At 35.7% G+C, this 27,152-nt stretch overlaps 1 protein-coding gene across 1 annotated transcript in view; it reads right to left on the minus strand.

Moving 5' to 3' along the window:
- Positions 1 to 27,152, minus strand: part of CadN2 (Cadherin-N2) — a 189,240-nt gene that overhangs the window by 111,066 nt on the left and 51,022 nt on the right. Inside the window, exon 3 of the mRNA XM_089465749.1 lies at positions 9,980 to 10,699. Within this exon, the coding sequence (XP_089321875.1) occupies positions 9,980 to 10,034 (55 nt within the window). The 5' untranslated portion in view covers positions 10,035 to 10,699. The remainder of the gene's footprint in view (positions 1 to 9,979; positions 10,700 to 27,152) is intronic.

Raw genomic sequence — 27,152 nt, forward strand, 5'->3', positions numbered from 1 at the left:
TGAAGTGAAGTCAGGCGGAGATACATGTACATACATATTCACATATGCTATGCAAAACTATGCCAATTAAAATGATAAAGCCAACATATGTATGATAAGTTGTTAGAGTTAAATGCATACAAAAATCTAACACAATTTGACTAAGCGCGAAATGCTAAAGCTGCGTAAGCTGATATTGGCTGATATCAGCAATGTCGCTTATTTTTGGTAAATAAACTTAATTTTTCTTCTCAGCTCGAGCTGAAATTTGTAACACAATTTAAAAAAAATTTTTTTTTAATTTTAGTTTGGTTTTGTCTGAATTTTTTAAACTTTTTCCATTAGTATGTAAATTATAATTAACAAGTAAATATAGCTGGATAACGAAATCGAGAGATCAATTTAAATTGATTTTAGATATAAAAGCCATTAAAGCCTTGACACAATATCTAAAAAATTCTTTTATGCACACCATAAATTTGACTCTCATTTCATTAATATTTGTGCAAGCCCCATCTTAACTTCATTACATACATATGCCCAAAATCGATATATGTACGCCAGCTTACTTTATTTTCAATTTACGAAAAATAAAAGGTAAATAAGTCGTTTGGTTTAGATTCTTTTTTTTTTTTTTGTTCAGCAGCCAACGCTGCGCAAGTTGTTGTGAACGGAAGCTAAGTTTGCTTAGTTCTAGACATAACAGCAACATTGCTGCTCCTCTTGTTATGGGTTTCAGCAATTGTTGCTGTTGCTGTTGCTGTTGCTGCTGGCAGCTTCCTTTGACACGAGTCGTGGCTTTTGTAAGTTACGTTCAATTTACTGGCTTGGCCATCCTGGGGTCTCGTCGCCCAGTTCGTGTTCATTTCGTTTGCATAATTGAATAAAATGCTGTGGCCAACAGCTTGTTGATTAACTACCAAATAACCACGCCCTTCGCCCCCTAACCCAGCACCCACAGCTTGTGAATTATAGCTTATGAAATGTTGAACGAAAAGTTAAGTTAGTTTGCAGTTCATAAAATATTTTTAATGGGTGAGCGTGAAACTGAAGCCAAGTTTTGCTGATATTTGACAATTTATTCATTTTTAAGAATCAATTATGGTAATAAAATGGTAAAAAATTATATATATTAAAGGAATTGAAAGCGTAAAATATTTTACGAAATTAAATTATTTAATATTTTTGTATTTATATGTTTTTTATTTTAATACTTACTTATTTAATTTTTATTTGTTTTTTTTTTTATTTATTTATTTTTTGTTTTTAACGAATATTACAGTATTTTTAAGAGGATTAAAGTGCTTGGAATATTTAATTTTTTTTTTTTTTAATTATATATTTATAAATTATATTTATGTATGTATATATAAATCAAACTCTATTTTTGTTGATATATAAAGTGGCTCAATTACTAAAACAATCTTACTAAATTCATTGCAAATCTAAAACTTTTATTAATTTATATAAAATTTCGGAAAAATATATAATGTGAAGTATATGATCATATCGTATATTGATAAATAATATATTTATGATGAATTTGAAACTATAAAAATACAGTAGCTTAAGAAATTTATATTAAAATATAATTCAACTCAAACTTTTGTTTTCTATAAAGTAAACTCGTTCCGATCCATGTCTTAAAAAGTAATACATATTACTGATCCGATTAGAAGCTAGACTAGCTTCATTAAAAATCATAGCATACTTTTCAGGGCGCTATGAGATTTGCATTAAAGATTGAAGAGCTTTACTTTTCCGCTTCCGATTTATAAAACAACGTTTAAAAAAAAAAAAGAAAAAAAAAATAGTCAGTAAAATCGGGTTTTATACTAAAGTTACTCATTCACTCACCTAGTAGTTCGTAATACGATTAAAGATGGGTAGCATCATTAAGTATCCTGCGAGCTTAAGCAGATGCAGAGAGCTTTTAGTGTTTCGCTAGAGAGAGATCTTTGGAGAGCCGCGAAAAGTCAACAAACTTGAGATAAACTGCGAGCTGTTGTGATTGCTTTAGCGGAACAAGCTAAGCCGCGCACTCTGAGTGTGACAAAGGGCAGGGCAGTGTGGTGATGGGGGCTGAGCAGGTAAGCCGGTTATAAAGCACTTTAATTAACTTGCAGACGCACAGCATTCAGCAAAAGTTTCAGACATCAACTTTGAACCGCAAAGTAGTTTATATTGCAAGGATTGCGGTTTGCTGCCAAGGAATGGAATGCAGCAGGAGAAACAGTTGCAGAGGCAGCAGCAGCAGCTGTTGCCGAGGCGCATTATATGGCCAATAAGGAAACACAGGTATATGTAACAAGCGCCCATATCTTTGGCCTGATGCTGCGGCATCCATAAAATACACACACACACACACACACGCATGCACATGTGCACAACAAACGAAGCAGAGCGAAGTGGAATCTCTGGAAGCGGCTCTGCGGCAGCCCTTCTCCTGCCTCAGCTCACCTCAGCTCAGCTTAGCTCGTTCTGTGTAATTAATTTCTTGGAAAAATATTTTTGGGCATTGGCATTGCGCACATTTGCGGTTTCTGGCATTATCCTCGCATTGTCCCTGGCCACGGCAGCAATTTGAGTTATGCACGCGGTTAATTTGGCTTTCGACTTGGCACATTTGCTGCCATTTGGTGTGATTAAAACGCAGTTTAATTAAGTTTCTGCTTAAAATGCCGTTTGAGAGTTTCGGCCCAGATCGAAAAATGGATAGAAAAGGAAAGCACATCAATGAGGCACGTGGCAAGGCCACTAAAACGCATGCAAACAAGTTTCCCTTTTCTTCACAAAACTTAAATAAAGCAAACAAATTTATGTGCCACAGCCACTGAGCAGGAAAGATAGAGAGCGAGAGCATGAGCGAGAGAGAGAGAGAGAGGAAGTTGGCCAATGTTTGGAGCCAAAAATTTGATTTTCCTTTCTTTTGGTTTGGTTTATCAGCGCCCAAAGCATAATTTATTGGCAAACCAACATTCATCAGCCAGAGCAACTCATCAGACTGTAATAATTTGCTATCAGAGTGTCACCAATAAGCCCAAGGGAGGAGCGACCCGTTCCCGGATTCGTGCTCAACTACTTACATGCTGTTTTCGGAGTCAACGTGAAATTGAATAGAGGCACGAAACGGCCTGCGCCCACAAATAAACAAATAAACCACAACTAGTAAAATAAGCCAAAAGAAAAGAGAGAGGGAGAATGAGAGAGAGAGAGAGAGAGAGAGAAGGCGAAAGGAAGTGCAATGGCAACGTAATGTCAAGTGTGCGGAAGCATAAAACAAACTCCAAACGGGTTAGCTGCCAAGTACCCTCGCCCTCGCACTTTCTCTGTCTGCCTTTCCTTCTCCCTCTTTCTCTCTCTCTCTCTCTCTCTTTCTCTTTCTCTCTTTGGTGTATTTGTCTATGTCAAGTGTCAACATTTACTTGGGGGCAACACAAATTGTATCTGTGGCCATTTCGCCACCCACGCGCGTTACACTGCCTGCAAACAAAGGCCGCAATAAAAATAAATTCCCACAAACTGCTTGTGAGAGAAAACGAGTTTCACTGACACTTGGTGAAAAGTGCAAGTTAATCGCGAGATTAATCCCACATACGGTCGATAGTAAAATTAAAAGAGTAACTGCCAAAAAGAGCTAGGTTAAATACAAATTATATCAGTATAAGTTTATTATATAGATAAAGAATAAATCTATTCAATGAAGAGTCATTCAAATTATATTTGAAAAAGTCTTAATTTATTATCTTTCTTAGGATATTTTTGTTAAATTTGTTCATATAACTTTCTTCTCATTTTCTCCGTTCTAGAAATAAACCTCTCAGGTGCAAAAAAAAAAAAAAGTTAGATAATTAAAAAAAAAAAAAAAAAAAAAAAATGTTTTATAAATCACCAAAAGATGAAATTAATGAATTGTAATTTTTAAATTGTATTTTATATTTTTATTGTTCTAGCCCATCAACTTTCATAAGGCTTTAACAGCAGATGTAATAATTAGCTTTAAAGTAGTCTTTGATAACGATTATTTATTTATTTGTTTGTAATAAATATATTTTGTAAATACTGTAATCTTAAATAAGAAAATACAATTCTAGCGACAAAAAAAAATTATTAAATGAAATAAGTAAAATTCAATAAATAAATAAATAAAATGTGCTCTTGAACATTTTTAATTGAGATCACATGTATTCAGGTCAGACTATTAAAAAGATTTCTGGAAACTGAGAATTTTCTATTGCTGCCTTTTGACTGGAATTCTAACAAGCTAATCAATCCAAATCATAAATTTCCATATCTAATTTTCTCTCAATGTATTTTTTGTCTGCGTCTGACCTCAAACCCACAAGTGTTGTTCACACTCTCGAGCAATACGCATCCGGTTTTATTTTATTTATTTTTATTTGTTGTTTTCGTCTAATATTTTTTGTCTATGTATAGCCATAAATGCGGCATATATACATATAAACTAAGATATAAGTTTATACATACATATATCAGGCAGAGTGTTGTAGATGCTTCATTTCAGATGCGAGCGCTGAGTTGCCTCCACTCATCCGCTCATCCCTCTAACTCTAACTCTTTGGGTCTGTTTTTACATGGCAAATGAAGCCACAATAATAAAAGCTGAGACCCCAGTGTGTGCATGTGTGTGCGTATGTGTGTGTGTGGCTACACCCTGGTCGACTGTTGCTGTCCCCCAAAAACAGAAATTATAGTTTTTTAGCCAACATTAAGCCCCTTTGGCTTCTGCCGCCAACCACTCGGCTGCTGCTGTTATCGTTGTCTTGTTAACATGCTGTGGGCTCAGTCGGTCAACTGCTGTAAAGTGTTTGGTCCAGAGGGGTGGGAGGGGCTTTCAGTCGGTGGTTATCTGGTTTGTTTGTCACTCTGGCCATTTTGTAATTTGCTTATATTATGCTGCACCACAACAGTGGAATTCATCATTATTATGGACAGCGTTTGTGGTTGACAATATGAAGCACTTTTATATTAATGGAATAAATTTATAAATAGTTGCAAATGCGAGTCGACTGAAAGCCACAAAGCCAAACCAATAGCAGCGCAAATTAGATTTTATAATGATGTACGATATATTAGTCATGAATCGACAATGTAATTTATTTATTTGACTTTTTATTTACCATTTATGTTAGCCTACTTTAAAGTGTTTATATGCACAGACAATTTGAAATTCGCTCTTAAAATGTGGTATAACAGTTCTGGCTTTGTTATATTTAATGTTTATGGCAGATGTTAAAAGCTTAACATTGGGAAATAATTTGTATTTCCCAAGTTGAGGCTTCAGTAAAAGTTTGAGACTTTTTTGATCTAAAACAGTAAGGTCGGGATTCGCAGCAATTTCGGTAAAGCTTTTTTAGATACTTTTTAGATTCTGGGAACAAAAAAAAAATTGCCTAAATTACTTAGCAACTTTACCTGATAGGCACTACTTATAAAAATTCGGACAACCTATGGATATTCGATTTAAATTTGATATTGGGAAATCGAGAGCATAAATTCGTTTTTTAAGGTCTATGGTACAAAAACATTCATTTTTTAAGAGTCTTCTGCTTTCCATATAGTAAATGTTATGGAAATGCTATCAAATTTAATCATAGTCTTATATGTATCGTGTATATGTGAAGTCGTCTTAATTTTTGCATAGCCTTCTACTTAATGCTTCACACATTTCCTCGAAGTCGTATATGTATACAGTATAAGTAAGCTCTTACACACTTTTAAAGAGTCGGCTATTTCGACGGTAGTTGAATATATGAAGTATTTCCCAAAAGTTCTCATATTCCCTCGCAGTCTTATACTGTATAAGTTATGTCTAACATAAATTCGAAGTATCGCTATTTCTACTAGTTGGTTGCAACAAGAGCTCTTATATTTCCCCGTATTATTATACTTGTGATTTTGTATGCTAAAATTGTACAAAAATATTATTAATATACGTTCAAAGCTCTCACCTCTGTAAGTCTCATAATTCCCAGCTGTGTTTGCCGGTGCAGCTTGTCTTATATTTTATACTATTTGTAAAAGCCCTACATACAAGTTATATTTTATACGTTTTGCAAAAGCTCGTTGACTCGCATACTTATACAATATACTAACAGTGAATGCGTTTACATTATGCTACAATTTTATTTTATAGCAAAAGCTTTGTTATACAGTCTTCTATAGGAGCAGCAAAACAGAGAGCTTTTCGCGAGTATATGAAAATTTATTTCGTTAAGTTAACATTTGAGCTTTCAGTGTAGAGTTGGCTGTTGATGTTGGTGAATTCTTGTATAAGACAACATATAAGTCTTTAAAATTTAAACATAACTAGTTCATGAAATGATGTCAAGTATTCTCAAATTAAATTTATGAAATTTTTACTTTAACTATTGGCAAAAGAATTTTCTAAAGTTCATAAATTTTCAGCAAACTCGGAACTTTTGGCAACTTTTGAACTATTTTAAGTAGCATTCTCGCCCTTCGTTCGCCATACTGAAGGCAGCTAAAAAGGAACTTTGAACTTTTGCCTAAAAAGCAAATCCAAAACATTCGCATTTCTGCTGTAGAGTGTCAAACGCACTATGCTCAACTATATATAAATATATACATACATATATAGGCCGTTATGCACTTGGCCATTTACAGTCATTTTGTTTAGCATAACTGAGCAGGTCTATAAACTATGCTTTGGTCTGGCAGTCGCAAAAACTCAGTCAAAGTTTAATTGTTTGAGTTTTTTTTTTTGCAGTTTTATTTATTTTTTTGTTCCCTCTGACTTTTGCTTTGGCTTTTGTTAAGACCAAAACACTCGCTTATGGGCAAAAGTACTTGTATGCGACTGCTGTGCCAGGCACTCATTAAGCGCGAGAGCAGTTCAAGTCTGCAAAAGTTCCTTCTCTCTCTCTCTCTCTCTCACTCTGCCCCTCTGTCTGTCTGTCTCTTTCTCTTTAGCGGCTAGCCACTAAGCCCAAGACTTAAGTGCAGTTGGCTTTTCCTTATTTTTTTGCATTGAGTCTGTGCTGCAAGCATAATTATTCAGTGTTGGCTAATGCCGCAAAAAATGTAGCAGAGCTGAGCTTGAGCATGAGCCATGCCGTGGCCAGAGAATGCAAATTTGTGCGTAATTTACTGCTGCTGCAGGTATCTCTCCATGGCACAGGACATGTGTGCAATATATAAAAACTTATCGATGTCATCAATCAACTGAGATTGTCTCTGAGTGTGTGTCTGTACGTGTGTTTGTGTGTGTGCGACTGTGACATGCTTGACCTCAGCTTCACAGTTGCTGTCTGAGCAGCAAAGACTTCAAATACTAGCGAACTTTATTAAGTGCACAGCATCTCCTGCCAGGATGTCTTTTCACAAACTTTATTCTTTCATAAGGAAAAAAAAAAAAATCGAAATAACATAGAAATAAAGGAAGCAAAGACACATACACACACACACACACACACGCACATACATACATACTGTGCAGTAGCTGCACAGGACATGAAATCGTAATTGAAATTGAGCTTAAATGCAATCGAATTGAAAGCCTTTCTAGTGCCTGTTATCAATATGTTTCCAATTGACTTTTGTTAATATCAAGCAGCAAATTTCCAATGTTATCGGAGAGCCAAACGGCACTCGTTCAAACACTTTGAAAAACTACATTTCAAATGGTTTTGCGACAGGAAAAATCAAACAGAAATGAGCGTTTATCACTATTACATGAGGGCATGTGGTCATAGGTATTTGAGTGTATCGAATGTAGAGCAACGAGAAGAGATTTTATTGAAACTTGATTCTAGAATGTTTTGTTTATGAGTGGATGTTTCTCTCTTTTTGAGAGTTTTGAATAGCATTTTCCATTTAGTTCATTTCCTCTGTGCCTCACATTCATGCTTCTCGCTTCTCTCTCACTCAGGCTTTCTGCATAGTGGTTTGCTCTGGTTTGCTCGGAGTGCAACAATGAGTTGAACTGAGGGAAGCCTGAAAATAACTGCTCAACTGTGCAGCATTTGGACGACGCTTCGGTATGTGTGTGTGGGTATTGGCAAACGATCGATAAGTGAAACTGAGGACTATAATCTGAGGCAAAATCAGTCTTAAAGAATAAAGAATTCTTTGGGCTATGTTGTCAGTGATGTGCTCAAGGCCTGGCCAAACGCAGGATGTGATAGAAATATAGTAAGTATTTATAAACAGAGAGCATATTTAATATTATATTAATTGGAAGCCTGTTAAAAGTCCTATATATATATTTGAATTTATCTGAACACAATAATAATTTAAAATATGTTAAAATAATATATAAAATCGTGAATAAAAATTAAAAAAAAATTAATATAAATTTAAATATATAAATAAATAAAAAACAAAGAAATAATACTAAAATAATTTAAAAAAAAATTTATATTTATATTTTATAGACTTCCTTTAAAGCTTTAATAGTAATAATGTTGTTTAGAATTTCAAACATCAATAATTTTTATAAATTTAATACATATGAAAGTCATATGTAAACAAAAATCAATTTGAATCCTAAGTCTGGAAGAAAATGAATTTTTACTCCAGACATGAAATTTTCTACATATTTTGTATGTTCCTTTATTTATTCCTGTGGTATTTTCACAGCATATGCTGCGAGTTGCGTTAGTTTTAATGCAGTTAATTTTCGCTCGCAACGCTTGAAAATTGCGTTTCAGCAGAAGTTGGGCTTTATAAAGTCGGCATTATAACTTTAAAACAAATTAACTAAGCGGCCACAACTTGCAGCTTGTGCGGCTTCCATAATTAAACACCTCAAAGAGGAAAAGGATGCCTCGCCCAGGCTGAGGCAGCAACAGCAGCAGCAGTGTCAGAAGGGGAAGGGAAGGGGGGGGGGGGGAGAGAGAGGCTCCCGAGGCGTACTCGACACTTTACACTCGACGCAAGGAACGCAACTGAAACTTGCCCGAGTCGAGTCGAGTAGGCAAAAGTACAAGTACTATTTAAAACAACAGCGAAAAAAATAATTTAAGAATAAAATATGCTGAATTCTCTAGGCAGCAACGGCAACAGCAACAGCAGCTGGAGCTGGAGCGGAAGTCAAGCTGCCTGGAGGCCAAGTTAAATATGAAGAGCGCAAAAGGATGCTACAGAGAGATAGGTAGCCAGCAACACGCAACCCTTTTCTCAAAGTTGTCCTTGCTTTATTTTTATTTTATTCAACTGGCTTTTCATACCCTATAGATTGGCTTAAAAAGTGCGTTGCAGCAAATGGCAGTGATTGAAAGGATATCCTAATGATATAAATTTCCAGAGGCAGTAAATGCAGAACTAATAATAAAAATATGAAATTAATATAAATAAAAAATAGCTTTGACTAATTAAATCAATTAATTTCTCTCTAACTAAACTAAGTCTATCTCTCTCTAGTAATAATGTCTGCATTTTAAGTTATATTGAGTCAATCTCCCATATTTTGTCTTGAACTTTGATCGAAAATTACAAGATCTATCAAGCCTACTTAAGAGCGCGACTGTATATCAATAGAATTATTTTTTAAATGTAATTAAGTTGTTAATGCAAAAGACGCTATCTTTTAATACCTACCTAAAATCAAATAATTCATAAAATATATTTTTTTTTAAATATATTATTAAAGTGTCTTTCTTTTAAATCAAACAAAGCATTGGAAATGCCTTTTGTTAAATCACAGATTTCTTGGCTAGGGTATTAAATCTTTCACAAACCAAAAATCCTTTGAATTTTTCAACTTTTTCAACTTGTATTGCTTTTTTTTTTTTTTTATTTGTATTTTTTGTTTTTGTTTTTGTTTTTTTTTTTTTTTTTTTTTTCTTTAACGAATGCAGCACATTGAAAGTTGAAAATTAGCATTCTTATTTGGTGCCTTGGCACATTGTTGACAAAACGGAGCCAACTTCTGGCTAACTGGCTAACTGGCCTGGTGACTGGGTCAAGATTTCCCTTTCATTGGAGCGTAAAAAAAAGTCGGAGAATTGCCACTTACCAATTAACAAAAGTTTCCAAATATGCATTTGTATGTCGAATGCTGTTGAGTCCATTCAAATTAGAAGCAGACAATTTTGAAGCTTTGCTTCTGCTGCCACGCCTCCTCCAGCTGCTGCTCCTTAAGATACTCTCTCTTTCTCTCTCTATCTCGCTCGCTCTCAGTTGGAGTGTTGCTGTGCTGTGCGTGTTCTTAGCTGGTTTTTGTTTTTGTTTGCTCCTTATGCCCTGCACAAATGTTGTTGCCAATGGATTTGTTCAGCTAGTTGGGGCCAGGGCGTTGGCAGCAGCATTTTGTCCAAAAAGTTTTTGGCTTTTATTGTTGCATTCGCTTCAGACGGCAACAGCAACACTAACAATGAGAGCTGTGGCAATTAAACTTCCAGTTCGTTGGCTGGTTGGCTGCTTGCCTCGGCTGGCAATCGTGCAGCAAATTACTGACCCCGTTTAGATGTCACTATCTTTGTTTTTTTTTTTTTTTCGTCTGTCTCGCTCACCCACACTTTCTCTCTTTCTCTCACTTTTCTGTTTTGCAATTTTATGCAATTTTCTGTGGCAATTTTATGTTGCAATCAAAGTGCCTTCATTTATCTGCTATGTCTTTAAATTTTCGAATTTCTTTCAATATTCCTTTATTTTTTATCCTTTCGGTTTGCCTCTAATTTCTGCAGCTAATGGGTTTGTAGTGGGTGCGCTCGTTCCAATCTAACTCATTAAGGAGCTGCAATGAGATGGTGAAGAAATATACATTAGTACTAGCAGATACAGTTTGCTATAAATATTACAAGGGAATTCATGCATATTTGTCTGTACAATTTAACCAGTAAGAGAGCTTCATTTATCTGACTGCTTCCAGATACATAAACAATCACAAATGTAAATTCACAGAATTTCGCAAATTAATTTGAATAAAAGGAGAAGACCATTAGGCCCCAAATGAGCACAGCATATAACACCTACAAATCAAATAAAATACAGACATAATCCAAGTCAAATCAAGCAATTATTATAATGAACAAGTATCTCCCCTTCAATGTTCTCAAATTCCCTACAAATTTAAATGAATGAAAGCTCTCGACAATTTGCCAAAAAAAAAAAAAAAAAATAAAAAAAATAAAATAAAATAATAATAATAATAATAATAATAAAACATATATAAAAAAAATGTACAATAATAATTATAAATATATAAATAAATAAATAAATATATATACATATAAATATAAATATATATACATATAAATCTTTTTATTTTTATACCCTGAACCCATTGAAAATGGGAAATCAGGGTATAATGGTTTTGTGAAAAGTATGTAACAGGCAGAAGGAATCATCGCAGACCCCATAAAGTATATATATTCTTGATCAGAACGACGAGCTGAGTCGATATAGCCCTGTCCGTCTGTCCGTCCGTCCGTCCGTCCGTCCGTATGAGCAAAAGGATCTCAGAAGATATAAGAGCTAGAGAGCTGAGATTTGGCATGCATACTCGTGTATACCATAGGCAGTACGAGTTTGCTTTATTTTTTCGATAACTCATCTGATAACTTTTTTATCGGGAATAATCGAAAAATCGACATTGTTTTTTCAGCCTAATTTGAACACTTTTAGACCTGGAGACTTCAAATTTGCGTTGTATATAAGGTTGATGTATATAAAGATTGTGTGATTTACAGATTTTGGATACCACGCCCCATTCGCCCCCAATTTGTAAAAAACGCATTTCAAGTACTAGAGACTTGTGCTTTGGAATGTACACACATTTTAAACATATGATTATGCTCTAAAAGTTTCATTGTATGTCTACAAAAGAAATTATTCAACAAATAAATTGTCATAATATTGCCCACATTGCAGCGCAGCCCAAGCGCAGCCGCTGCTTACTGCGCAGTTAGCAGAGCGCGTGCTTATAAGTGCATAGCACATAGAAGAAGTGCAGAATGATTAGAATATCAGCTTGGAGGGTTCAGGGTATCTCCTAGTCGAGCAGTCTCGACTAGAGCCTTCTTACTTGTTTATTATTATTTATTAATTTATTTATTTATTTATTTTTTTTTTTTTTTCATCAACATATTTCCTTTTGCTCCAACAAATCCATATTCATTTCCACATCATTGCACAAATATCTCTGTATTTATTCGCATCTCTGCCTCGCCCCCCTCTGTCAAGCATTTTAAGTGCCCACAATCGATAGCTATTGACCATATAAACTCAGAGCAGCTCAGTCGATTGACAGCTTCATCCCGAAACTTTCATTAAACCAACAAAATATCATTTATAGCTTTTAAAGTATATTTCATACTTTAAGTCCTTACGGCGACACATTTTTTACATCATTTAAATGCTCAATAAAAATTTGTGTTGCCATAAAAAAAATACTAAGTGTAATAAAAGCCAAGTAAACTCGACATGTCGAAGCTTAAATACTCTTGTAGACAGATGTCATGAAAATGGATTCATTTCAGACATTTATGTGAGACAATTATATATATAAGTATATGTATATATGTTTGTGAACATATCTAAATACATAGAAATATATTGTGGAAAATTGAAAATCTTTGCATTTATAGAAATTTCTTTGGAAGAAGCCTTGGTAAACTATGCAGCTCTTATGGCTATGATGGAATGAAGTAATATTATGCAACAAGTAAGAATGGAGTCCATTCATACTTCATCTGAATAACATTTGCGAATCCGAATACCCTAACCAAATAAAGTTGCAACAGCTTCATCCAATCATAGAATCATCCGTATTGTATTGCAAACATAATACGAGTGATTTAATTTATGTCACTTTGTTTTTATTTATGTGTGTCTATTGGTTAATTATGCGTGCTCCACACACAAAGGCAGCTCTGACGCACTGGATGATTATTGCTGATCCAGAATGCCCTATCAAATATTGTCACAATAAATATTGCTACAGAGCGAAAATAATTAATGTAAATTTTTTATGCACACCACCAGGCGACAGCAACAGCAACAGCAACAACAACAACAATAAACGGCGTCAAACTGAAATATTAAGTTCGATAAATACCAAAAGAAATATTTAACAAAATTAAAAATAATAAAAAAGTTGTCCTACAAATTTGCGCACATTTTTCTGCAATGAAAAATGAATAGCAAAAACAAAGAAAAATTAATAACTGTGTGAGCAAAATATTTTATAATTAATAAAGTCATTTGCATAGCTGGTTAAAGTCAAAGTGAATTGAAATTGTAAAATAAAAAAAATAAAAATTAAAAAAATTATGATGAACACCGAGAGAGTGTTAAGCTCTCGCCTTGGCACAAAATTGTAGATATTATAACGAAGCCGCTCGAGTCGAGCGACTAGGCTGACAATCAGCAAATTCCTGAAATTCGCAATTGAAATATCGATAGAAAAAATATGCTGGGAATTGCGATTAAATTGTCGAAAGGTTGCCGGGCCGCCTGGTTGCCTGGCCTACCTCGCTTTAAGGCTTAAACCAGAAGCAGCCGTCAATTTCGATCGGCTGACGGTGGGAACTGGCATTGGTATGCAGCCATTTGGCTTTTGTAAAATCCGGAACATTACAATGTGGAATCTCATCTCATCTCAATTCAACTCATCTCGCCTCGACTCGTCTGCTCTAGTCTCGTCCTGTGTCGCCTTGTCTCGGCGCATTTCTGTGCTTCCCAAATGCCGAGCCGTCGCTTTTGTGCACTGAATTACTTTTCTTGACGTTTTGTTTGCTAACAACCGCAAAAGACAATGGCATGCTCTGTGTATATGTCTGTGTGAAGAAAATTACGCAATACACGCACACACACTTACTCAGACACACACACACACATATATATAGACAGTCCCATGTCACTCGGCTGCTATTTAATTTATGAAGTAGAGCGCGTAAAAATTGTGCATTGTGGCAAAAGTTGCAGCGTTGCCCAACACTGGTAAAACGCCAGGCGAGGGCAAGTCGTTTCCTAAAAGGGGCAGCCCGTGGATCAAGGGGGTGTGCGGTATTTTAGTGGGAATGGTTATCATATAGTTAATGCATTTTTGTTTCTGCCCAACAAAGGACAGTTTAGAAATCAGTCAGACGACTTTTGCATTGTACTCGCCTCTATTCGGTATATGTAAGCCTCATACGCTAAGTACTTTCACATACATACATATATACATTATGTTATATACCCAACCAGTTGGCAATGACTAAAAACCATGACTTTAATATTTTAGCAATGAAACAAAACAGAAAAAAAAAAAAAAAACATTTAAGTGGCTTAGAAACCAAAAAGTTTCGCTATTGCTTTCTACAGCCAAGTGAAATGGGAATTTGGCTCTAGTTGGATTTAAATAAAAGCATTTTATTTTGTGAGAATTATGTGACTAATGTAAAAAGAGAAATATAGAAATATATTTTACATGTTTCCATATATATTCGTAAGCCGAAAAAAGTTGCAAATAAAGCAAGAAATATATATCAAGGATTATTCCATTATCGACTCGACTAGACTACAAAATACTTTTAAATTTAATAAAAATCTGTTCACAATCATATTTAAATATTCCGTAGATTATTTTAATTAAATTGAATTGAATTGAATTATTTGAATATGTTTTATTTTATTACATCCTCAGTTCAATTTCGAAAGCTGTTTTAGCTTTGATTTTAGCGTATTCCACAAAGTCCTTAAACCATCTCCATCAAATTTTTAGCCGAAAACAATTTAATTATGATGCAACAGCTAATGTTTTGCTTGAGCCTGTGACCTCTTGTTGCTCTCGAAACTGAAGAGGCTCATGAAACGGAAATATTACGCTATGATTGGGCACGCAGAGCTGAACACAATGGAAAAGTCATTTTTTGAAGTGCTTTAAGAATTGTAACAAATATTTCAAATGCCCAACATCAGATGGGGATTACGATGAAGGGCTCAGAAAAAAATTTTTTTCGATGAAAAAAAAAAAAAAAAAAATTTTATAATAATAATAGTAAATAAAAATAAAAATGATAATTCATAATAATAAATACTTTTTGGTCTTTAGAAAATTTTTTTACACAATTTTTGTTTTTTTTTTTTTTTTTTTTTTTTTTTTTTTTTTTTTTTAATTCAACTTTAGCATACGTAAATCATATTGCAGGGATTGGCTAACCATATAGTTATTGCATATTATTTACCCATTGCTATCAATAATACAATTTTTAATACTAAATAATTTTTGTTCATTTATTATTAAGAATTCTCATTTTTATTTTTATTTATTTATTTATTCAATAATTGAAAACACAATTTACTTTTATTTATTTTTATTATATTTTATTTTTAACAAATTTTAGCATATGTAATTTTCCCTGCAGGGAGTGGCTAACCAGATATTTATTGTATATTATTTACCCATTGCTATCAATAATACTTGAGTCTTTTTTATTGAACCTAGGTTCTTGCACGTCTCTTTCTATCTAAGCCATTTATCGGGCCACCTGCATAAGTTCACTCGCAATGACACATTTCGGGCATTAAATTGCACCAATTATGCAAAAAGTTTTCAGCACACACACACACACACACACACACACACTCAGAGAGTGTTAGAGCAAAGTTTTTGCTCAGCTACTCGCAATTTGACAATATTTTTTTTTTCTGTTTGCAGCAGATGTGTGTTGAGGCGCACGAGAGAGTGGGCGTGGCGTGAGCGTGGGTTAAACCTTCTCTATAAATCAAAAGTTATTAAACGCGCAACGTGCTTCCTGTTATACTCGATTTCACTCCGAGCCCGTTTAGCTGCTATCATCAGGGCAAGAGTATTTTGTCAGTCAGTTCCAACCACTCCTTGCCCCGCCTCCACAGGCTGTTTCCCCCTCCATTCACCCATTGATTGCTGCCAAATTAGTTTGACCGAAATTTACGCTTCGTTTCAGCACATTAAACGCTTTCTCATCTATCGACAGCGAGAGAGAGAGAGAGAGAGAGAGAGAGAGAGAGAGAGAGAGAGACGCGAAAAAAAATTAGAGAATTAGCATTTGTCTGAGGCGATGGTTGTGGCTGTGGCTGCGGCTTCGGCTGCGGCTGAGTGGGGTAAAATGAAATGCAGAAATTATTAACTGGCGCCATCTAGCGCTCGCTTTCATTACCAACTAATGCCGCTGCCGCTGCCGCTGCTGCCGACCGCGGGAGCGAATGGGCGCGACAACTTTTTGATTATGATTATGCGGGCTGGGGCTTAATCAGCATGTGGCTTATGATAATTAAGCTGATGATATGCTGATACGATTATGTTAATCACGACGACGATGATGATTGTCGTCGTGTGATCCGAGCGGACACAGAACGTGCGGGGTCGCGCTAATAGTTTTCCAGTTAATAGTTCGGGCAAATTAATTCTGTGGTTTAGCTGGCGTTGCCACAGTTTGTTTGCCTAATGGCCACGCACTGGAGCCCAATCGATGAGACATTATAGATGTAGTAGTAGCAGTGAGTCGCTGATGCTCTACATTAAAAGCCAACTCATTCAAACAATTGACATTTCTATTGACACGTGTAATCTATCTATGTATATATATATTATATACCAGTTGCCAGATTGAAAAAAAGGAGAAAAATTGGAAAAAACTTGACTAGACATTGCCCATGATAGTTTTTAGCTATCCTTTTTTTTGGCATTGTCATGCTCAACGAGGCAAGAGCCTTGCCACATCACGTCGCGTCAACGAAACGCCAAACTCAAATATGTGTACAGCTCGTACGAGCACAGAGACTATGAAGCTGCCAGCCAGCCTGCACAGGCCATGAAATATGACGCGTTGTGACGACATCCCACTATTATATCGCATAAAACGCTATGGCCATGCATCTAGCATCGTTTCTCAGCGACTGCCTGCAGTCGCGCAGCTAGTGAAGTGAAATAGTTGCACATGTCAAATCGTCTTCAATGTGCGCTACAGCCAAACAGACTGAGCAATTGATGAACGGCTGACGTCAAACTTAATTTCTTATATTAAATATGAGCAACGCAAAGCTGCGGCAAATTGTTGGCATTGTATATAATACATATATGTATGTACATATATGTAAAGAAATCTATATAAACTCAGAGCATGAACTGAGGTTAATCGGGCTCACAAGCTGAATTGATTTTGCAATAGATGTCTTTGTGTCGTTGATTATTGATTATTATTATCCAAAAAAAAAAAAAAACTGACCATTTTTCATCTGTACATATTTTTTATAAAATATATACATATATCGACTTTAAATCTGATTTTTATTGATTGATGATTTTTGAGCAACCTTCAAATGAGTAGTAGATATAAGCAGTACAAGGTAAAGTAAATGAGTAGTAGATATAATAGCAATACAAGGTAAAGCTTATAAATTTTATCTTATATTATCGATAAGTATCGATAAAACCTCATATTTTTAAGAAACTTTGAAACGAAATGAAAGTACTATATACAAAAGTCGTATAAGCCAAAGACTTTTTTAAATGTTTATCCTTTTTGATAAGTCACTATTTATATGACATTTTCAACCCAATTGCATAATATCACAACGGAACGATAATATCATCAGGCTAAATAGGCCTTTTGTCAATTTAGGAATGAGTTCTTGATAAAAGATAATTTTTTCTCGATTTCTAGCTCATTCAAAGTATCGATAAATATCGATGAACTTTTATATATTTTTCAGGAATTAAAAAAAAAAATACCTGACACAAAAGCCGCAGAGGCTGATAATACTCGTACTGCAGCATTTATATCACATATTTATAATGTCTACAAAAAATGTTAGCTGCTTTAATATGAGTAGTAGATACTAATCGTCAGATGGAGCTTATATACTGTATATGACTTTTATAATATCAATAGATATAGATTTTTAATCAGACTTTGAGCTAGTCTAGCTAGTTAATATATGTATGTATTTAATGTCATACAAAATTTTTCGAATATTAAACTGAATTCGTTACATTCATCTGCACAGTCTATTTCTAGTCTACTCCACATTGCCTTCAACTGCCATTGCCTTAAAGCGCCACACTCGCAGTTAGCTCAGCGCAGAGTCGCGCCAGCTGAAAGTCGCCATTTTACGGGCATCTGTCATTGGTATCCGCGCTGCATGATGGGTTAATCCAATTTTCAATGCAATTGTCGCTGCTCAGATATGTGTGCACACCACTGTCAGTTCGGATAGATTGGCAGCGCGGCTGGGCTGCTGGGCGTTGGGAGGGAGGGGCGGCGCCCACACGGTTTGGGCTGGGCCAACATTGCCGCCAGCAATAGTCATAGCCAAGTCAAAGCCACCACGCGCGTGAGAGTGATCCACGAGCGGAGCAAGTGACTCCATTGTGGTTTAACAGCATGCATTTCTTTTTCCACTCGAATTTTTCGGCATTGTAGTTGTTGTTGTTGCTGTTGACAAGTCCCCAGCTATTTTTGCATGCGACTGCGTGTGCGAATACCCTGCGGTTGCCACTGTAATTGTCAAAAATGTTCGGGACTCAGCCACACGCATACTCACACACACACACACACACACACACACACACACACACACACACACGCACACATGAAACATGTGTCGAGGCAGTCGATTATTATGCAACTAGACAGCTACGAAATGCAAGTTATGAATAAAATGCTGACCGGAGTATCAGAGTCTTTCTCTTTATTGGCTTGACTTGAATGATGTTGTATATAAAGAAGAGAATTGCTTTGGTAGTGAAGCAAAGGATATCGGAAAATTGTGTACCGAAGCTGAACTTTAATAGCAAAGCTACATTCAGATCAGAAAAATATTGAACAAAACACGAGAATCTAAGTATCCGAGTAGTAAATATCTCAACAGAGATAAATGGCAGTGTGAACTAGAGTCGAGTCTATATATATTATATTAGCTAAAAGCTATAGATTTTATTTACACAGACGACAATATTGTAATTGTCTAGGATATATTTCATTTTTCAATGACGTATACACTGTATTAAATGCCAGGAAGGAGTATAGTGTGTTTTTAAGTTTTATATAAAGTTTAAATAACTCCCAAAATATCGTGAGATATCTTTAGCCTTACAATATTAATGAAATGTCATAGTAAACTTGAATCTCATAGAAAAGTTGATAATCCGAAGAATGTCCATAATATCTATATGGAATACATATATACTTTTTAAATATTAACTACACATTAAACTATTATGTAAGCTTCATATTTGTAGAAATATTTGATAGTAACTTCAATTCAATAAAGCTTCAAAATTACAAAAGAAATTTTTAGAAATCTTTGGTCAGGATATATTAATAATATTTTGTCAGAGAGTTTGCTTGAATCATATGCAATAAATAAATTCATCAGCTTCGTATCAGCTACTACGATAATGTTGACTATATGAATATTCTACACATCTTGAAATAAGCAATAAAGAATTCTTAATTTAAATTACTTGAAACCAAGCTCAATGCACTGAGAGTTAAAAAGTAAATAGAAGACTGATTACCATAGACAAATTTTGTTTGCATATTTCATTTGAATTCAATTCAGTTCAGAATTCGATTCTCTAGACATTTGGTCAGGCAATATTAATGAAATGTCAAAGCTCGTTTCGCCACACTTAATTTGCGTAGTTTTTTGTTTTGCTGTTGGAAATAACAGAGCTCAGCCAATGATCCTTGCCGTCCTTGTGCCCTAAGCCAAACTCATTGTCAGCGGCTTAGTGTGGCACAGGGAACATGTGTCAGAGAGAGAGAGAAAGCCCAGGGGGGAAGGGGTAAAGAGAAAGAGTGGGCGTGGGCACAACCACGTGGCAATGTACAGAAATTGTTGGTTACTTCCACGCTTGCAGTTTGATGCTTGATGAGATTGGGTGGCGAAATAGGGTTTAAGCATAGGGATTGAGATTGGAGCTGGGGGCTGATGGCTGGCTGCTGACGGCTGGCGGCTGGGGTTAGCGTCCATTGAGAATGGCTAACAAATTGAAAGCTCAATCATGTTGCAGCAGCTGTTCGTGCGAGTGGCCAACGCCAATGTGTGTGTTCCGGTTGTTGTTTTGTTGGTTTTATGCGACAAGCAGTGGAGGCAAAAGCTATCCCCCCCCAGCCTATCCCTATCCCTATACACCCGCGGCCCGAGCAAACCCACAGTCCGCTGGCACATGAGCAAATTATGTAAATGTCATTAATCCTTATGGTACACAATAGTTTAACGGTTCGGCGCATTATTGTCACGTCGACAGCGCTCGGTGCGTGCCATCAACGGGTAACAGCAAACTGTGCGCACCAACCCGAAATTACACACCATCCTCCAACCATCACGGGCCCCTTCGCCCTTCGGACCCCTCTGCTCGGTGGGATGACAAAGTTTTGTGTGTTGGACCCACATGAATGTTCGGGCCTGGCTCTCTAGGTTCAAGTCCCGCTCCACAGCGTCTGATGCGTGTGACAGCTTTTTATGCTTACGTGCTCGTAGCCATTATATATGTGTGTATGTGAGTGAATGAGAATGTGAATGTGAATGTGCCATGTCCTCGACTGGGCATTTTGACCCCAGCCACCCGAGACCCAGGCACTCCAGCATTTTCTGTTAATTACGAAATCACTCAGCGCCAATTGAGAAAAATACTGAGGCAAGTGACGTTGCCAACTCAACACATTTCACAATCAATTGGCCAAACGAAACGTGATCCAATGTTTTCATATTTTTCTTCTTCGAACTTGTCATAACTATGTGAAAAAAAATCGACAAGTATTTAAAGTAATTTAGGCCACTGTAATTGGTTTCCAAGTTTAATTGTTTATCAATTTGAGTGCAAAGGTTAATTTCTGCTTTAGGGTCATCGAAATGGCTAACTTCTATTTTGCACAGCTTATTTTGCCTTCTTTGTCGATAACTGATTGATGGTTTAAAACAATCCTATAAAATAGTTGATCAGCAGTAACGTTCTTATTGGGTCATTCTATATTCGAATTTGTGGAATGGCTGATTCCACAAATTTTAGCTTTACAATCGTCAATTTTAAATGGATGCCATATCGATAACTTTCCGAACAGTATTAAACCTATCGAAGGATATTCCCTCTCGCTTGCAAAATCTTTATGGCACTTATGGATTAACTTAATGGACGAAATATTGTTTTAGAACTTGCACTGTCGGTGCACTTGCTTCATTACGTTATCGATAACTTTAAGATCTGTTGATTTATAGTGATCTTAAATAAGTGTATTATATAAAATCTTGTTGGATGATGTCTCGAAGAGTACCCAGAGCAAAGGCGAATATTGACATATATGTTTATTTATAAATATGTATAACTAGAAAATAATTTTATAAATACTATAATCATAAAAATTTAGTTTGCGATTACCGATAACTTCTTATTTAATACCTTAATTAGCCATCGATTTTAATCAGGATTTTTTACACTTTATTTATAAATATAAATATAGATAATAAACAAATAAATTAATTAATAAGTAAATAAATAAATAAACTAATAAATATAAAAATAAAACGCAACACTCAAAGAAAAATGTAAGCAATTTAAAAAACTGTAATATAATAACTTTCCACCCTTCTCCAATATATTAATGAAATGCCAATTATTTTGCTTTCATGTGCAATTGTTTCGTAATATATCTGATTGATTGCATGTTGAGTCGAGTAAATGACATGTGAATGGAGTGTAAATTCAATAGCCACGCCCAAGCACACCGCGTGTAAGTGCGAGAGAGAGAGAAAGAGAGAGAGAGAGAAAAAGAGTGAGCGAAAGAGAGAGCGAAAGGTTTCTTAATGACCCGACGCCTTTCATTTAAATGCTTGTTATTAAAAATTAAGTGCCACTTTTACACTTGCCGCCTCTTTTGTTTGTGTGTGGGCGTGGCAATTATTGTAATTGTTGCAACAACAACAACAGCAACAGCAGCTTCTGTTCGAGTGCAATAATCGCAATGGCCACACAAAGAGTCCACGCCACCTATGCATGTGTGTGTGCGCATACTTCTGTGTCTGACTGTATTGTTAATGGCTGGCTATTTATGCTAACAGCTGAGCACTCGTTCTGCTAATGTCTGCGCATTTTCCGAATCATTTTTTTTTTTTTTATTTTTCTGTTCGCTTATTCCTTTTTTTCCATTTGCACTCAACCTTTTCAGTGGACTAACGCGCACAGTTCATTTGCCTTTATCGCATTTGCGAGCTCCTTATACGATTAATTGTTTTGCTGCTCATTATTACACACACAAATACACGCAGACACGCACACATACGCATGCAGATACATAATGTAAGTAGCTCTGTAGCACACGTGCATAATTAACAAAAAGCTCTTTGCTCTCGTCCTACACACACACACACGCAGCCTCACACACACGCACACTAAGAGCGAGGTGCACATGGTCATATCATTAATGTGCCAGCCACATAAATTCGTCGTAGTAAGCCACAAAAAAAAAGGCTGGCCAAATCAGCTTTTGGCAAACACTTTCGACTACAAGTTACCCTACAAATATTGAAGATGTTGAAGAAATAGCTTCAAAAAGAGTATGGAGAGTATGGAGCAAGCAACAAAGATAAGTTTATAAAAATCAGGTGATTAAAATTCAAATTGCTAAACAAAGATATTAAAGAGAGCATATTAAAGAGAAGATATTGAAGCAATAGTACACAACAGCGAAGGATAAATATGATAAACTATGAGATTTGTTGAGGCTTTTAAGTAGGAGTAGACAAGAAAGTATAAAAAATTGCTTTAAAAGCATTAAAGACAGAACCAATTGAGTAGGAGAATACCTGCCCCATATTAGAGAATATGAACTATAATCCTTAATTTCCTCAAATATAATAGGGTAAGGACAAATTTATGAAGAGCGTAGATAAATATATATATATGTATATGTGTTTCGCAAAAAGTCCACAAAAAATATGTGACTATAATATACCCTATGATTTGTTATGCCAGTAAAGTACAACATAGGCAAAATATTTCAAAAGACACCAAATTTATTGCCAATTAAAAAAATTGACTGCAACCTTCTAGGAGGCAAATTGCATCTGAAGCCAAACTTATAACAGAGCTCTGCAGGGTAGAGAAATAGTATTAGTAAAGGTTTTTATTCTAATAGACTAAAGGCCGATAAGATTTGACTGTCGAATGAGCTATTATATTTAACAACACCATAAATCTGAAGGCAAAAAGAGTATAAAAAGATTTGCACAAACTCTTGTGTTAAGGCTAACTTCATAATTTATCGATGTTTCAATGAACGGTGCTTTTCGGTTATATTATAATATTACTTATTGAAGATCTGTGTATAACATGACAGTTTTATCAGTTAGAAAGTTGAATGAAATTATAATAAGTATATTTACTGAAGATGCCAGCAATTATATCGTCAGCAATACCCTATATATAGTCAACAAATTTGAGAAAATTTTTAACTAAACTCTTTAAGGATTCAGCATGTTTTTTTTTTTTTTTTTTTTTTTATAGGTGAAAGAAACTAAGAAAATATCTACGAAAACTTTCAAGGCTAAGCTCCTGCAAATTGCACAGCCAATATGCCCCACCTGTACAGCTTATGGACAACTAACAAGCAAAAAAATCACAGTTTGTTTTTATGCCGAGGCCGAAGGTAGAAGCGCGCGTGTTTCCACGATGAGGGAATAGTCCAGCCTAAGTGCTGGTGCGATGCGCCATGTTTGTGGTTTAATAATTCGACTGGGACATGCGACGAAGCAGCACTTGTTAAGTGAGATCGTAAGGAAGCCGTCCACTTAGCTGGCCGAAATCATGATGCGAGCCACTCATAAAGCCCATGCCATGCTGTCATGTAATTATGCTGTGGCCCCACCTCAGTTAGCTTAAATTAGCTCAAGAGCTAAACATTTACACAGCATCCGAGTTGAATCAATTGAATGAATGCAAGAGGCGTGGCACAACCAAGGCACACTTCACTCTGCACATTGAGTGCAGCTGTGTCTATACAGCTGGACAAGCTGGCTTTGATTAAAGTAGAGCAGAGCTCGCTAGGTGTGTGTGAGTGTGTGTCTCTGATATACTTTTGTCTGGAAAGTAAAAAGTGTAGAGAAATGGGGAAATCCAGAAATAGAGCGAACAGAGAAATTCCAATGAAATTCGTTGAGCAGAAGGTAAAATACGTAATTGTTAAGTGCTCATTAGAAATGCTTGACTCGAGTCGAACAACGAACTGAGCGCTGGGCACTGGGTGCTGGGCACTGGGCGTCGGGCGTCGAGCGCTGAGAGCCGCTCAAGTGCATTTTCAATTAACTTTGGGAAAATATTTGGCTGCACTCTGGCAGCAGCTGGCAACTGGGCTAAGCAGCCAATAAACTGTTGAACGTACGACAAGTCCTAATAGCATTTCATTCATTTATTTCACTGGCAACAACAAGCACAATGAATACACATTTCGAATTCATTGGAATCAACTTCAAACAACAACCGGACACGCATATCTCGTGTTGCTGTAAAGGTGGGCTCCGCTTTGATATTGATGAGCATTGACTATCACCAGCATCAAAGATATACATATATAACCATTTATATATATATACACGTCTTTTCACATCGTCTGACATCAATGCATATTAAGTATACGCCGCGCAGTTCCATCAACTTCAGCTTGAATGAAATTCGCTTTAATAGAAATATGTCCTATAAATCAAATGAAGCTGGAGCAAAATGAATCAATTCGAAATTAATGCCCAGCCCTAATGAATTGCTAACTTGGCCAAGTTGGGGCTAGAAAACAACAATGGCATGTCTTCCAGCTAACTCGACTTCATATTCATATTTTTGTGTAGATTAAGTTGAGCTTCATCCATACTCTGGCTGCATTGCTAAACTATGTCAGAAGCACTTGTTGTTGTTGTTGTTGTAGCTGAAGTTAAGCTTAGTTTTTGAACCTGTTAGACAGTTAGAACAGCAATGCAATTCCACTCAGTGGGAACGAAAGCCACATTCAGAATCAGAAACTGAATCTGTTTGCCTTTCCAGTTGGCTGCCTGAACTTTTGCCACTTGAGTACATTGCTTTTTGCAGCCGATTAACAACAATAGAGCAAGCCAACAGCGAGAGCTGGCAGAACTCTAGAAGATGTTATTGCCAGAATAAAAAGCTGAAAGCTGAAAGCTTTATATACCCTGTGCAGCTGAGCAGCAATAGCATTGATAGTGACTTCACTCGATAGTTTATTCCGTTTTATTAATCCGTTAGCCCCATATTCTCAAATATCGGTGCTGTCGTTGTTACATTCTATGAAACTATTTGCATTTTCTAAAATTATTCAACGTATATGAAAATATATTTTCCAAAATATATTGCCATTGCCAAAAAAAAAAAAATAATAATAAAACAAAATAAATAAAAATAAATAAATAAATAAATAAATCATATTTTAAGTACTGTAAAAATAATTAAGTAATTATTAAACTTAAACTGATAAATTTGTTTAGAATTTATTGATGAAAATTTTAAAGCGAGAAATTTAAATTTATTTGTATAAATCTATTTATAATATATAGAAATTTAAATATATAAAAATATTTCCAAAATTTTAACAAATATTGAATTATCAAAAAAGATACTCAGAAAGAATATATTTATATATTACATATTTATATATATATTTTTTCTAATAAGACTAAAAATATTAATTGATTAATATGTATTATTATATGATGTTAATATTCATTGTTTCATTCAAGCATTGTTTCAGCTATATACTTAGAGAAAATTCCTCTAACTATCGCAAAATTTATATTCGACGATACTATCGGTACAACAATTGTGTTGTTGATGCTTTCAGCGGGTCGGAGACTAAAAAAAAAAAAAAAAACAAGTAAGAAAGCTCCAGTCGAGACTGCTCGACTAGGAGATACCCTGAACCCTCCAAGCTGATATTCTAATCATTCTGCACACATACATACACATGCATCCACACGCACGCATAAGCCTGCGCTCTGCTAACTGCGCAGTAAGCAGCGACTGCGCTTGGGCTGCGCTGCAGTGTGGGCAATATTATGAGACTTTATTTGTTAAATAATTTCTTTTGTAGACATACGATCTTAATGAAACTTTTAGAGCGTAATCATATGGTGAATATGTGTGTATATTCCAAAGCCCAAGTCTCTAGTATTTGAAATACGCTTTTTACAAAAGTGAGGGTGAGGGGGTGAATTTAAGGGTGGGGGGTAAATTTTAACAAAAACCGAAATTGTATAAATTGCATATAAGCATACATTAAAAATTTGGAGACTCTAGCAATAAGGGTGTAGAAGATATAATTTTATAACTGGTTTTCGATAAGGTTTTTTATCGATAAAAAAAGATCGGGATGAGTTATCGATTTTTAATGATAAACTTGATATGCGCGCTGTAATTACGGACATTTTTAAAAAAATTTGAAGTCTCTATCTCTTATATCTTCTGAAATCGACGCGTTCATACATACGGACGGACGGACGGACGGACGGACGGACGGACGGACGGACGGACGGACGGACGGACAGACAGACGGACAGGGCCAAATCAACTCAGCTCGTCGCCCTGATCAAGAATATATATACTTTGTGGGGTCTGCCACGCCTCCTTCTGCCTGTTACATACTTTTAACAAAACCATTATACCCTGATTTCCCATTTTCAATGGGTTCAGGGTATAAAAAAAATAATAATAATAATAATAATAATAAAATAAAATAAATATATACAAATATTCAGTGACACCAGGGTATCCTGCAGTCGAGCGCATGTAACTTTTCTTGTTTGTGCCGTTGCCACAAGCAAGTCGGTTTGTTAGACCATTTGGCATTTTCATGCACAGCTCGAGCAGATTTTACCTACTTGAGTAATGCAGGGCTGTGCGGCACATTGACTTTTTGCAGCTGCCAGCTGCACGTTGTGTGGCACATTGGCAGCATGCTGCCTCCACATGCCACATGCCACATGCTTTGCATATCTCGCCCGTTCCCGTCCGGGGTCCTTCAATAACATTTGATTTTTATTATCACTCGCAATTGTTGCAACAGTCAAATGCAAAGCACTCAGTGCGGGCAATAAGCATTATGTGGGAGTCCACTCTCTCCCTCTCTCTCTCTCTCCCTTTCTCTCTCGTTCTCTCGCTGATTATGTGTTATTTCAGAAATTGAATTGCTTTTGGTTTTCATGCAACATTTTGTGTAATG

The sequence above is a fragment of the Drosophila arizonae genome, chromosome 3 (genome assembly GCF_054131065.1).
Source record: "Drosophila arizonae isolate 15081-1271.41 chromosome 3, UAZ_ARI_1.0, whole genome shotgun sequence".
NCBI lineage: Eukaryota > Metazoa > Arthropoda > Insecta > Diptera > Drosophilidae > Drosophila > Drosophila arizonae.